Here is a 14,958-nt window from a genome sequence, read left to right on the forward strand (position 1 = left end):
GGAGTAGTCAAGCATCACCTATCATAACAAGCATCTGATATCTACTATCTTTAAATGTGGTTAAACATTTCTTCATATTGTGCTCGTGTCGTCGACCAAAGTTCACTAGTTGACAGTACCACTTCAAATGTGGGTACACCCACGGTCAGAGGATAAGCTTCACATTCAACGCTGATTCACCAGCTAGCCATTAGTCTTGACACACCCATTGCTGTCATATATTTTCCGCCTCCCGGACTTTGAAGCGCTGACGGTAGCACCCTAACTTGTCTGCAGAATACCCCGTGGTGCGAAGCGTAAGCGACCTAAATCGAGACGGCGTACGCATTTATCTTTTACTATCATGAGCAGGGCATGCAAGAGAACTGGGACAGTGCCAGTGTATTTGAGGTTGTCAACAGCCGTCAATTTGGGCCAATAAAACAGGGCAGCAGTGCCTACTGATGACCAACACCAACTCAAGAGTAGCACATAACATGCGCACTACAAGAATCCTCCAGGGCTAAAAGACCGTATTGAAGAAGTAGTTGAGGGTTCCAACCGTCTCTCTTTATTCTTCTTCCATGTACGTTTCTATAAGCTAAGACTAGCAATTAAGAAAATAAAAGGAAGTAGTAGCAAATAGGTCACCTGATGACTCGCAGAGGCGAGACCTTGCAGCCCCAACTCACCAAGCGTATGTCAAATGAACAACACACCAGTGATTCTTCCGGGACACTTATTGCATGCATAGAGCGCAGTCCGTACCCTCACAATGAACTATTCATCCACGACTACATACCGATTCGTCAGGGTTCCGATCTTCTCCACCCATACCGAGACGGTATCCCCATGCTTGATGAAGTTTGGTGGCTTCATGAATAGACCTACACCGCCCGGTGTGCCTGTCATAATTACCGTACCCTTCTGCAATGTTGTGCCCTTGCTTAGAAACGCAATGATCTGTCTCACCCCAAAGCATAGGTCCGATGTGTTGCCTTGCTGTCTGAGTTCGTCGTTGACATATGTCTTCAATGACAACGTGTCGGCAGCTCCCAGGACGTGAGCAGCGACAAGGACTGGACCGAGTGGAGCGAACTTGTCCAGTGACTTACCAAAAGTCCATTGTGGCACGGGTCCTGCGAGCTCCGGATCTCTCTGCCAATCGCGAGCACTAACATCATTGGTTGCAGTGTAGCCGGCCACAAAATCCAGGGCCTCAGCTTCCTTGACATTCTTGCAGTCTTTCCCAATTACAAGAGCGAGCTCGCCTTCATAGTCAAGCTTCTTGATCGCGAATGATGGAATTGGAATATCTTCACCATGGTCGGCTGCTGAATGACTAGGCTTGGTGAAAGTGGTCGGGTACGGTGGCAGGTAACGACTAGCTTCAAGAACTGTTCAGGTTTAGTCTATGCCAAACTCTCCCGTGATACCAAGTGTGACTTTACTGTGAGACTTGTAATTTAAGCCAATGCATCTGAAGATAGGTGTGTTCTTGGGTTCGATCGGTCCCAGGAGAGTTTTGACTGTGTCGACATTATCGGTGCGTTCGACACTGACGGGGTCGGTACCCTCCAACACTTTGACTTTCAACTTTCCCTCCGCTGCCAGTTGCGCAATATCTTCCACTTCAGTAGGCTCAAGAATGGGTTCGCCGTAGCGGATCTGCCCATCCGTAGCCGAGACGTAGCGGATGAGACGGTCCCATGCAAGCTTTACAGGTGCCATTTTTGTGGAATAATAACGAGAGTACTGATAGTACAGGGTTCAAGCAAGCTATGAAATTATGAAGAGCTGGTCTTGGAGTTACTTTGGCTTGAACAAAATACATATTGAGAAGTGTAAGATACGGAGTCGAGCAACAGCTTGGCAGGGTAACCTCGGTTGCGGAGCGAACGCGCACGGAAGCTGCTCGGACATGCTGAGCAGTTCCGCGTTTTCATGTCCGTGGCGGCGTAACTACAGTCAGACTGCCCGCCCGAAGTTTCTTGTTAGTAACACACGGAACGTAGATGTCGGTCCAACGCGGGTGGTCCGACGAGCGGGGTTCCCACCGTATGAAGCCATCGCACGGAGGCTTTGAAAGGCTTCCGGCCAACGATCACACCACTACAGTGTCCCGAGCGTGCTGACCTTACGATTATTTTCCAACTTCGGTGGGGAAGACACCGTGGTAACTGACTATGAAGCTCCTGTTCTGTACCCGACTGTCTGTTCGTGTATAACTCAGTTTCCGACTATCATCTAAGGCATCTTCTTTCGCAGTTCTTGTACTCATCTGTCGAGTAGTCTCCTATAGAATCATTAAACCCTATAGTTTTAGTTTGAGAACTACGTCGAAAGACTAACAACAAGCATGCCTCTCCCGAAAGATGATCCGCGTGTCCGGATTCTCAAGACTGCCTTCATCACCTACTCTCATGCAGATCTGGCCAAGGCACGACAGTTCTTGCTGGACTTCGGTCTGGTCATTCTTGAAGAGCGCGCTGGAAAAGAAATATTTTTCCGCGGATTTGGCTCAGAGCCATTTGTCTACCGGGCCAAGCAAGCAGAAGTCGAGTCTACTTTTGACGGAGGCGCCTACGAAGTGGAAACGAGAACAGAATTGGAGAAGGCTGCCAAGATACCAGGAGCTACGCACATATATGCCCTGGATACTCCTGGTGGCGGTGAAGCCGTCACTCTGACGGATCCCGCTGGTTATAAGATACACCTCGTCTATGGACAGGAGTCACGAGTTCCGGACAGCCCAAATCGAGAGAAGCTCACCATCAACTTTTTGGATGAGAAGCCAAGATTGGGCAAATTCCAGCGTGTCCCTCCTGGCCCTGCGCCTGTATACAGGTGGAGTCATGTCGGCGTTGCGTACCCCGTAGGCATGTTCCAAGAGATGTTCGATTGGTACACCAAGAACCTCTCCTTCGCGCCTTCAGATGTCCTGCTCAAAGACGGGAATCCTTCCACTTGCTTTCTTCACATCGATCGAGGCCTTGACTTCATGGACCACCATGCTTTCTTCATCAAATCCGCCAAACCAAACCAGAAACCTGCCGTTGCACATGCGGCCTTCGAAGTCCATGACCTTGACGTCCAGCAACTGGGCCACCAGCACCTGGTTTCACAGGGATATGAGTTATGCTGGGGGGTTGGCAGAGTACGTACTAACCCTTCCGTTCTGCTGAACAATTCATTATGAATGTCTACCTCTCGATCATTAAGTATGCTGACATCCTGGCAAGCACTTACTTGGAAGTCAGATCTTCGACTATTGGTATGATACCAGTGGCTTCGTTTTGGTAAGCTTCTACCTTCTCAACTGATCAGTTGTCAAATAATACCTCAGACTAAGCTTTCTCCTTGTTTCTAGGAGCACTACGCCGACGGTGACATGGTCAACAGCCAAACGCCCGTCTCCCATTTACCTGCGGGGCCCGAAGCTTTGTCTGTCTGGGGTCCGGAAGTCCCAGGGTATTTCTAGGAGAATTCCTATACATGGCTACTTGGTCTGCACATCTCGACTTGTTATAACGAGTTTTGGCACGATATCCAGGTGAGGGAGGAAATGAGGGACAAAACATGTTCCTAAGTGAGGGATAAATATGAACAATCGATATTTACGATCTGACTCAAAGTATCAGAAGCATTGTGAACAAATCTCTTATAACGACTGCATTGGAGGTTTTATGTGTCTAAATTTATTGCTCCCAAGCTAGACGGGTTAAAAGTTCCATTCAGATCAGCTTCCTCAATGGTTTATTTGAGCCACTGGGGGATCTTGTCGTTCGCTTCAGCGATGTCCAATGCAACAAAGAATCTGCCCACCATATTGTAAGTCGCAATGGTCGCGGTGAGTTCAACTATTTCCTTTTCACTGAAACCAGCCTCTTTCAACTTGCCAAATACACTGTCTGGAACCGAAACCGCTCGTGACATGTGGTCAGTATAAAGCAATGCGGCCCATTGGCGGTCATTCAAGGAACCCTGAGACGTCAGGTGCACCAGTTTGACGACAGCCAATTTCTCCTCTGTGAATCCATCCGCGGCGAGGAGTTTAGGGACATGATTGTTCCATTCGTGCCAAGCGCCTGCAATCAGCATCGTACGACAGATGGCGATTTCGAGAATGTCGTCTGTCAAAGAATTTTGGGTTCGAACGGCTCCGAGAAGAGCGTTCCAGCCTTGCAACGTTGGTAAGTTCTTGATAAGAGATTCGTGAATTCTACAGGGATCAGCTTACCATCTGCGATTTTTGGAGCATGCAAAAGGGTAAGGTCCAAGGGAATCAAGCCTTTTCTCCCTCGCCGTGCCTTTACACGATCGACGATTGCCTGTTCCTCGGGCAACAGGTTCGTTGGAGGGTTAGGCACGTAATCTAGACGCATTTTCTGTTAAAGTAGGCGAAACGGCTGGGCGTATGTTAAATTGTGCCTAGAAGCTTTTACTGCTGTGTCTCTTTCAAGCTCTCGATTGCATTCAGTGAGAAAGATTTCTTTTGTACCGAAACTTCCGGGGAACTTTCTTGCTGTAGGTGGCAATTGTTTATGAAACAAGCTGAAAGCGTCATTCGCATTCGTTACCTCCTTGGAGTGGTATAAAGATCGGGGTTGCATCATGCACTTTGGTCGCCATCTAATTGGTAGGAGCTTAGGTCGACTTGCAGCGAGTGTTCCGCGTTAGATGCGGAAACACGGTTGGCTTTGCGTTCCGGATTGCATCGTGCAATTTGCCGTATATAAACGGTATGACCTTATCGACTTGCAGCGAGGATTCCGTGTTAGAACCGGAAACGCCGTGTTTTTGCATCCCGGTCACATGTCCAACAGTAGAGCCTCGGGCCTACAGCTTACCGATGTCGCCATGCCGGACTGACACTCAATCATTCACGGAGAAACTGGGCTTCCCTCACTTTCGATTGTCAAGTTCTAGCGGGCACTTGTGGAGCAAGCACCCTTTCCCCTTAAATTTACATGCAACTCGCCACCATATCCTTCCGCTTTCTATCTCCTCCCAATCTGGAAAGAATTTGCACACCAGCAAATCACCATAATTGAAGCAGGGTTCTATGGGGCAACTGGGCGGCTATACTCTGCGGTCCTTCATCAAATACTTGAACCTCGCCCCCATTATATTGCCTCATGTCCATCTGTATATGACGTCTCGTTCGTAAAATTTCTTCTGCACCTTTCCTCGCCGACTTCCCTCGAAGGTAACATTATGCAAAAAACCAAAAGTCCTGCTGCTCGGAAAATTGATCAGTATGTTTGCACTAAATGAAGCCTTCCCAATCCAAATCTCAGGTCTCCTATGGCTGACACAGCCGGCGTAGTGTACAGAAACAGTGGAAAGCCCTCAGCGACAGTGCAGTTCTTTAGAAGTCATGCGCGCCGGATCGCAAGGACTTCATCAGAGAGTGTAGAGACGACAAACGTGACGACGTAATTGCAGGTTAGAGTACAATTGCATCGCAAGGTACCTTTGGCCGATTTGACAAAGAACTGTGAATGTGTTACCGCAGAGTTGAAGCAAGCGTATCATGATTTTTCTCCTGGCCTCGATCCCTACCGCGTTCTCTGCCGGGTGTACGGTGTTCTGGTCCTCTATCTTCCTTCTGTTCCTGAGGCAAAGAAAATTTCGTTTGACATTTCTGGTCGTACTTTGCCAACGCTGATGCAAAGATAACTATAGCTGCGGGACATGATCAGATCGATGCTGAAGCATGCTCAGCGTGAGATTCCAAGCTTCACATGTATAATGGGCCCAACATTACAGATGGAGCCAGCTCTGACACAGCAATCCTCCTGATGATTGAAACGCCGCGGAATTTCCATCTGGCGATGGGCTCTCTTCGTCAAGGAAAGTGGAGCGGAAACCCACGTACAGCTCTCGGTCACGATTTCCGAGGCAAAGTCCTCGATATCCCAGGCTTAGGAAGCATCTGTCTGAACATGGCGAAGAAGGCGCGTGCATACGACATATATACTATTTATCACAATCGTAGCAAGCTTCAAGAAGACTCGGCTGGTGGGATGGAGTGCATGTCCTCCAAAACGGTACTATAAAGAAGGAATGTTCTCAGCCTGCACCTAGCTCTGACCCGTGGGACGTTTCGTTCGATCTCTATCAAGAAGTTGAGGTTGATGAATCCATCTGCTATCATACTTACCACGGCTCGAGGCGTAATAATCGACGAAGGAGGTTTCGTCAGGGCTTTAGACCGGTAATATCATTGTCAGTGGGGTCCTAGATGTCTACGAGGACGAATCGAATAGCCGCGATGCTTTATTATGAAGCCATAATGTCATCCTTTTCCCACACAGAGGTACTTGGGCTATCGAGACTCATTACCAGATGGAATTATACAATATCCAGGAAGCGATTGAGAAGTGGAAGCTACTATCGCCTGTCCAATAGCAATCCAAATACCGGAGGAAAACGCATGAGTCTGAGCAATCAACATAAGAATCAAGTGTATATGCTTTTTGTTGTCCTATAGCATACGATGGGTGATTCCTTTCAGTCGTGTGGAGGTCTGAGAAAAGCAGGCCTACTATTGCCTGAACTCACGCAACAGGCCAAGTGACTCCGTCTGTTACGTGAGTACCTCGAGTACCAAGTCTCATAAACCCACTTCAGCACCATTCGTAAGGAGCGACAATTCTTAGATTCAACCCTTGCTGGGCTACCTAGTTCTTCAGTCCCTAAATAATGTAGGGTGATCAGAAAAAAGTGCTGTAAAATGCAGCTCTCGGTGTTGCCAACTTAACCTTATTCTACTAAGGACCAGATTGAAGGTCAAGGTCTATGCCACCAGAGGCCAGTACTTGCAGCTTGCTCATACTCATCAGACTTGACCTATTCCCCCACCTCCGAAGTGGGGTTTTATTCTCACTCTGGAGACTGCGGGGATATGTAGGGGTTTGGACTTTACATAGGCTATTGAGGGGTTGTGGGAGACTGTTCAGCGCCTACCGAGAGCATTCTTATATAACATCTACGCCCTGTGAACAAATCTGCACTTGGATCAGTCTCTGATCAATCTTAAAAGCACTAAATCCAACCTACTGTGGTAACGGGAAGAAAATGTCTGTTGCTATAATTGAGGCTCCCGGTCAGCAGTACCTGGATGCTGCCATTTCATTCATTTCACCCCATTCCTCACTGGTGAATGCTCGTTTTGTATCACCGGGCAAGGAGCACAACACCGCAGAGTACGATCTCCATGATGTGAAAGTATTCGACGCTCGCGCAAATCAGTCTGACTATACTCTGGACAACTGCGGATTTGCTTTGGTGAAGCATGAATCGAAGGTACGTTCCCGTTTCCCAACGTACGAGCGATGAAAGATTAGTTACCAAAATGTTGTATTTTAGGTGCAAAACTTACGTGATCGGTCTTTGCTCGACACTCAATACATCCAGGAAATGGAGGAATTTGTGAAGGAGTTGACCGGCGCAGATCACGTTTTGGCGTTCGGCATCGCCTTGCGTGCAAGCACGGCAACTGCTGGAGGAGCTTTTCAGGAACCAGGTACAGACGCACATTGTGACTACAACACCGATACAGCGGTCTCTTACGCACGGGAACTGCTCGATCAAAGGGGCTACAAAGACTTTGAGTACGGTGACTTTGAATGTATCAATGTCTGGCGCGCACTCAGCGAACCTCCTCAAGATTGGCCGCTCGCTGTCTGTCAAGCTCAAACGGCTGGCAGTCACGAGAAGTATTTCAACAAGATGGTTACGTTGGAGACTCCTTTGGATGTCAATAACTTACCACCAGTGCCTGAAGGCCGACTTCCTACAGCTATTCTTTACGAATACCGAGACACTTACAGGTGGAACTATTTTAGCAATATGAAGGCTGATGAAGTTCTTGCTTTTAAGCTCTTTGATTCAAGAAAAGGTCTGCCACTCAGGTGTCCACATGCAGCTTTTAAGGATGTCCACACTAAAGATGTGTTGACAAGAGAAAGCGTTGAGGTCCGGACTGTCGCATATTTCAAAAAGTAGAAATAGATTGCCAGCTCATTACCAGCCAATGTGAAAGCGAAGTATGCCATGACTTGAGAATTGTGACCTGTGTGGGCACGAGTACTTTACTCATCCAACTTCGACAATCATACTCGGTATCGTTTTTTTTCACTGTCTTAAATCTTTGCCCTCCTCCAGTATTCGTAAGACAACAAGACAGGTTTACCTTTTGCACCCTACTATAACGCATTATCTGATGCTATCACGATCTTGGAAAGTTGGCACTGCTTCTTGGATACAGTTGTTTGAATATGAAAAATGTAGTAAGAGATGAGCCTGAGTAGACTTGGACTCGCATGGTTTATCCATATACGAAAGTTGTGCCTTTGCCATTCTATCTTTAATCTCGTCGCCCATCGATGTTGTACTCGAGTCCACTTACCATCTCGTCGAAGGCAAGACAGTTCCTGATTGTCTTCATCAATGATCTGTCGGCCCGCGAGCGGCAATGACAACGGTAAGTAAACGAGCTGGACTATCTGTTCGATTTTCCCATCTGTGGGTAGCCCCTTTCTGAACGATCAGATCGCCAGGTCTGCAGCTGTCAGCATTGGAACTATACATTTTGAACACAATTGAAGCATACTTCAGGATTCTTTCCTCGCCAGAGTCCAGAGCCAGCACAATTTCGCCCGTAATGACCACACCGAGGTCAACCGATCGTGTAGAATGCATCGCGGATTGCGCATGCGCTGCCAACTCTAACTCGACGAACGATGCGCCGTTTTCATTCGCTATCCCTTTCTCCTCATGAGCAGCATTCCATGATATACTCGGTATGGGGATATCATGAGTCGTGTAGGGTATCCTTACAGTCACGCCAGGGGACGCTGGGAAGAAGTCCGTCTGGCTCGTGAGACTGAAGACTCCTTTCAAGGACTTGTCGGACTCGGTAATGTTTACTGTGCCGTGGGGAATGTAAGCCATATTCGTAGAAGATGATCTCAAGCCTAGTTTTCTTTTGCTATGCTGACAAGACTTGAAGATCATTTCGCGAAACACCGTAGGGTTCCTGCTTAATAACAGTCATGGCAAACGGGTCACCAATTCATGAACCAGGGTCTCAACCCCACTTTAGCGCCAAATATGGGATCGTCGCCACAATATCTACTCTGCAGTAGGTACAACATCTCCCATATTTACCTACCCCACCTGTCAATTGGTCCCGGCCCATACATGTCCCTCACATTGTATTAGAGAGCGTGGAGTCGGCTTTAAATGTACTGTCGATAAAAGAGGTGATATGGTAGAGATGAACTTTTGTCTCTTTACATGGGGTCAATAAGCCAACCAAATCTTATTTCAACTGCCATTCAAAGTCTATCTGCTATCCATTCCAAACATTTACTCTGTCATAACTGGAGGAATTTATTACACCATGCATAAGACGTCCAAAAAGAAGCCGTGGGTCATCATTGTCGGTGCTGGGCCTGCAGGTCTCTTATTGGGGTTGTTGCTTGCTCGACAGCATATTCCGGTTAAGATAGTTGATCAGGCAGCAGAATTGGATAAGCAGCCAAGGGCTACCCACCATGGTGGCTCATCTATACGAGAACTGCGTCGAGCCGGGGTGCTCGAGGACATACGAGCGAAAGGCTTCACACCGAAGTCGTTTTGCTGGAGGAAGTTGGACGGAACTTATCTCGCAGGCTTGGATAGCAAACTTGATGGCGTTCATTCTGACGAAGTAGTTTGTCTGCCTTTGAATGAGCTTGGCAAGATTCTCTGCGAACATCTAAGTCGATACTCGGATGCTGAGATTCTATGGAATCATCGAGCAGTGGCAATTGGCCAAGATGAAAATACAGCATGGGTCGAGGTGGAAACAGCTGGACGCAGAGAAACTGTCCAGGCTTATTATGTTATTGGGTGTGATGGTGCCAACAGTGTGGTCCGACGGGAACTGTTCGGGGATGCAGGGTTTCCCGGCAAAACGTGGGAACAGCAACTCGTAGCCACAAATGTACGTTTCCTTCTTTTTTGGGGTGGAGTTCCATGTTCACATAACAGACTTACTATGACTTCTCAAAATTTGGCTGGAAAGATGCGAACTTCATTATCCACCCCGAACATTGGTACATGGCCGCTCGGATTTCCAACGACGGCCTTTGGCGAATTTCGTATGGCGAGCCCTCCGGTCTTACAACAAAACAATTACTCCAGAGGCAGGCAGAAAAGTTTCGGGTTATGCTTCCAGGTCATCCAGAGCCAGACCAGTATCGAATCACTAATTTCAGTCCATATCGTGTCCACCAAAGGATCGCACCGACTATGAGGGTTGGAAGGTTCTGTCTGGCTGCGGATGCCGCTCACGGTCAGTATACTACCGCGATTTGTCGGCTTTGCTAAGTTTAACCAGTCTGTAACCCGTTTGGTGGTCTCGGCCTTACAGGGGGGATTGCTGATATTGGCTGTTTATATGATTGCTTGGTCGGGATATATAATGGCTATACTGATGATTCAATCCTAGATAAGTATGCGGATATCCGGAGGCAGAAGTTCAACGACATTATCGATCCGGTCTCAAGCAAGAACATGCTTCGCCTGTTCACTCAAGATCCTGAGAAGGCTCTAGAGAATGATGACTTCTTGAAGATGTGCAAACGGGCTGAAAATGAGCCGGACTTCGCAAGAGAGCTTCAGAGTGGCTCTACCCATTTGCTACATGATTTTACACAATATTACAATAAATCTTTGCAGCACACAGATACAGCATCAGAGAGCGACCAACAGCACAACTTCGACGGACATAAATTAACAACGGCAACAGCGGATGTTGGTGTCTTAGAGTGATATCTGCGAGTATGGGTGATCCAATAAATCATTGCGTGCACTTGAAATCTTTATGAGAAGTATACAAATGCAACACAAGTCGCCTTGTCTCGGAGATGTGACACACGAGCATAACTCGCGAGGATCGAATCTGAGCTATTTCAGCTGCAAATAGTCGTTTAACTCGGTGGCATCTGTTCTGGAGTCGAAGGGACACAGGAGAACAATGTGAACTCTGCCCAGTCGCGTCACCTTCTGAGCTCACCTTCGTCTCATTCTGAAACAGGCCCTTCGAACACAAAGAGCTGTTGAGTTTGCAAGTGTGGAAGTCGACGTAGAGAGTGTACTCCAATCCTCAGGTGCAATTATCAAAACGCTGGCAAACTCACGGAGAGTGATGACTATCAATTAGAAGATCTTTTGGTTCTTACTCCTGGAGTTTGGCTTCATTGATATCCAGCAACGGTGCACTTCACACGTCTCTTGAGTCAGAACGGCAATCAATGCATCCCTTTGTTTTAAATCGAACGAAAAGTCCAGAATTGCTCGGGAACTGCGAGTGTTTTTTCGATTATCCATATAATTTACGAACCAATAGCAGCTCCAGCTGTTATACTCTACAAGCAGAACCTGCTCTAATTCACTAAGCTCACCGAGATGTTAGTAGATGAGATTTGACGATCTGCAAGTGTCCTAAAGATCGTGGTGGCGGAACAGCTTTTATGATATTTACAATTTGATTTTGCTGTAAAATGTTGTAAGACACTGACACCGAGCCGCTCGGAGACTCTGTTCCGGTAATCAGTGCTTGTATTGAGTGTTTTATTCTAAGCATACATGATGATCGTATCATCACGCCTAAGAAGTTCTTTGTAGGGCATGCTCTTTCCTTTGATCGAGCAGATATTTTTACTTGTCCTGTTCTACCGGGTTGCCTTTGTTACTGTGATAATACTGAGTGAAGTCGTGGCGGAAGTTATTTGCAGCCTACTCGTCATCGTTAGCATGAGATAACACTGTAACAGGATGTGAATAATGCCACTCTCGCCAAATCCGGTTCGACGTGTATAGCTTTCTAGAACCTACCAAGAGCCCTTGTTTCGTAAACTCTTCGTCTTTCTCTCCTTTTTTGACCATTTGCAAGATCTCAGAATCCTGTAGAGCCGTATCTGGATTGGAATCAAAAAGAAGACGGATGTTTGCGGTTGACATAGGATCCGTAAGTGTCTGGTATTTGAGCCGCCGAATCTCGCTGTATCGATCAAGAATTGACTCGTCAGCCAGGCCATTATGGATTCCAGTCAAACATTGATAGAGTCCTTCAACATCAACAAGGCCGCCAGTCAAACCCAGTCCACCGCTATGGAGATGGTTAGCGTAGATCTGTTTCGAACTTGAGCGATAACTCACAATGGGTTGCAGAGGTGGGCGGCGTCAGCGGCAAGGAGAAATCTGCCTACTCGCATCTTCTCGGCAAGCCTCTGATGAATCCTGTATGGGCTTACATTCACGAGTTTGTATTGGTCTGGGGTTGGATGGCCTGGAAGGAGGATCTCATACTTCAACGGCTGTCGGGCAATGAGTTGATCTCGACTGTATCCCGCTTTCTCACCGTAGGACACCCTATACATTCCATCTTTGGAAATTCTAGCAGCCAGGAACCAGTGCTCAGGATCAATAATCAGATTTGCGTCTTCCCACCCAAATTGAGAAAAGTCATAATACACCTAGTGCCACTGTTCAGCACGGACATCGAATAGCTTGGCTTGCTGTAGAAATAGAATGTGTTGAAAAGGGTCACTCTTACATTTGTTGCGACCAATTGCTGGTCCCAGGTTTTGCCTGGAAATCCTTGGTCCCACTGATCCCCAAACAAAGACCGACGTATCTGACTATTTGCACCGTCGCATCCGATGACATAATCTGCCTCGAATCTTTTCATGCATTCTGGTGTTTCGGCATCTACCCATGCCTTACTCTCATTTTGACCAATATTTGTTACCTTAGTTGACCACGATACGCTGCTTGATGGGTGGTTCTGTAAGTGCTGGTGAATGATCTTACAAAGCTGATTTAGTGGCAGGCAGACCATGTGTTGGTCTACATCGAGTGGGACTTGCATGTTGGTTCCTGTCAAGCGAGTACCGTCAAGTTTGCGCCAGCATACGGATCTGGGTTCAAACCCTTGGGCTTTAACCTCGTCTAGAATGCCAGCTTCACGAAGAATAGGAAGTGCAGGAAGTCCATAGTGCGTCGCTCGAGGCTGTTCGTTGAGCTTTGTCTCGGATTCGAGCACCTGAACCGAGATATTTCTCTTCGCCAAGAGCAGCGCAGCCAGAAGGCCAGCTGGGCCGCCTCCAACAATAATAATCTGTTCAAAGAATTATAAGCCACCGAGCATTCAGTCCCAAAAGTACTAACCTTGGAAATGGTAGGCATCGTGAGCGTGTGACCTTATCGATGGGGAAAATTGTTGACTGTTCCAACTGATTCTCAAAATGATATTAATTTCTACCTGCCCGAGACCGAGGTGGGGAAACACTTGTGGTCTCGAATGAGTACAGACAGTCTCAAGGCAGACGAGGGTTCACGGTGACGACTATACAGTATGACGAAGAAAAGGAGAAGTCCAGGTGGGGGAATGACTTGTTTGTGTGCCGCAAGATCAGCCCACCAGTCTACCTACTACGAAAACACAGTCAAAGACATGCTGGAAACGAATCATTTGTGCCACGCTAGCAACTACAGTTCTCTGACCGAACATGTACATAGTAGTCCCCTCTGAGTCTTTTGGCCAAATACCCCACTGGACGCCCTGCAACCCCACCGGGCCACCACCCACCTCGTCCGCGGATCCAAATAATCACCACATCGGCATAATCATTAAAGCCTGAAAGTCGTAGAGGCGGTCTACCAGCATTATCCAAATCGAATCAACGCATTCTTTATCATGGCGACGCTTGTAACTGAGACAGTGGCATCGACCGCTACCATTGCAGATAATCAGCTCCAAGACTACAAATATCTTACTCCCGAAGATGTTGATCACTTCTTGACGAGAGGATGGCTCCGAGTCCCGGGAGCAATTAAGGAAGAATATATAGACAAGTGGATGCAGGACTTTTGGCCACGGGTTGACTATGATGAGCACGATAAGTCTACTTGGCATACAGAGTACCTGCATCTTCCCCGCCACCGTGAGGTTCCTGCGGAAGAGTTCGCGCCCGAGGCTTGGAACAAGATCATCGAGGTTGTTGGTGGCGAAGATAGGATTGACCCTATCCGCGAACGGTATTACGGTGACGCCTTTATTATCAACTTTGGGACTGAGGAGAAAGCCAAACAGAAGGTCGACTCGCCGCCCTCAGAAAAGAAAGGCTGGCATATCGATGATGACTGGTATCGGTTGTTTCTAGACTCAACAGGGAATGCCATAACCGTCATCCACTGCTTCACTGACATCCCACCTCGTGGCGGCGGAACGTACTTGGCTGAAGACGGTATCAAAGGTAAGCTATCTGAGAAGAGGATGAACGATTTGAGAAATAGGCTGATAGCCTTTGATTGATTTATAACAGGTGTCGTACAATATCTTTATGACCATCCTGAAGGACAGGACCCCCCAATCGAAGGTGGATATTCCGACCACGTCCAAAATTGCAAGCAAATTACGACGGTGACGGCGAAGAAGGGAGACGTGTTCCTCCTTCACGGCTTTCTGCCTCACGTCACTAGTCCAAACTACCTTCATTATGCTCGCGTGATCACCAACCCTCACGTTTCGCTCCACAGCCCGTTCAATTTCAATCGTCCTGATGGCAAATATGTGAGAAGCCTCGTCTGGTCGTCGAGTTTAGCTAACGTCCCTCGTTTCAGAGTCTTTTAGAGCAGGTCGTTCTTCGCAATCTTGGCCGTGATTCTCTGCCAGAGTGGAAACCTACCCGGGAGCGCAAGTTCTGGTATCCTCGCAACGCCGGATTCAAGCGTGCCAAAGTCGAAGGGGAATTGCAGCGTATGATCGCCGCAGCTAAAGCTAAAGGCCTGGATGAGAGTTCTGTCGGCAGCATTTACCTTCGTCGAGGTACTCCTGAGTTCGAGGAGTTCGAAAAGCGTAATGGGTTTGACAAGACAATGAACCCCGCTGGCCTAAACATGGTGCAGCATCTACCCTGA

At 47.7% G+C, this 14,958-nt stretch overlaps 3 protein-coding genes across 3 annotated transcripts; 2 read left to right on the forward strand and 1 right to left on the reverse strand.

Annotated features, from left to right (window-relative positions):
- Positions 1 to 759: 759 nt before the first annotated feature.
- Positions 760 to 1,710, reverse strand: UCRPA7_7338 (putative degradation of aromatic compounds protein; the record flags this gene model as incomplete). The annotated part of the gene is made up of 2 exons (XM_007919870.1): positions 760 to 1,376; positions 1,431 to 1,710. The coding sequence occupies 2 exons, from the start codon at positions 1,708 to 1,710 to the stop codon at positions 760 to 762; spliced, it is 897 nt and encodes a 298-aa protein (XP_007918061.1).
- A 628-nt stretch (positions 1,711 to 2,338) lies between these two features.
- Positions 2,339 to 3,178, forward strand: UCRPA7_7339 (putative trihydroxytoluene oxygenase protein; the record flags this gene model as incomplete). The annotated part of the gene is made up of 1 exon (XM_007919871.1): positions 2,339 to 3,178. One exon carries the CDS (start codon positions 2,339 to 2,341, stop codon positions 3,176 to 3,178), a length of 840 nt encoding a protein of 279 aa, XP_007918062.1.
- Positions 3,179 to 13,735: 10,557 nt separating this feature from the next.
- On the forward strand, positions 13,736 to 14,958 carry UCRPA7_7340 (hypothetical protein; the record flags this gene model as incomplete). The annotated part of the gene is made up of 3 exons (XM_007919872.1): positions 13,736 to 14,294; positions 14,364 to 14,611; positions 14,662 to 14,958. The coding sequence occupies 3 exons, from the start codon at positions 13,736 to 13,738 to the stop codon at positions 14,956 to 14,958; spliced, it is 1,104 nt and encodes a 367-aa protein (XP_007918063.1).

This window comes from Phaeoacremonium minimum, assembly GCF_000392275.1.
Source record: "Phaeoacremonium minimum UCRPA7 unplaced genomic scaffold PA7_03_scaffold_518, whole genome shotgun sequence".
NCBI lineage: Eukaryota > Fungi > Ascomycota > Sordariomycetes > Togniniales > Togniniaceae > Phaeoacremonium > Phaeoacremonium minimum.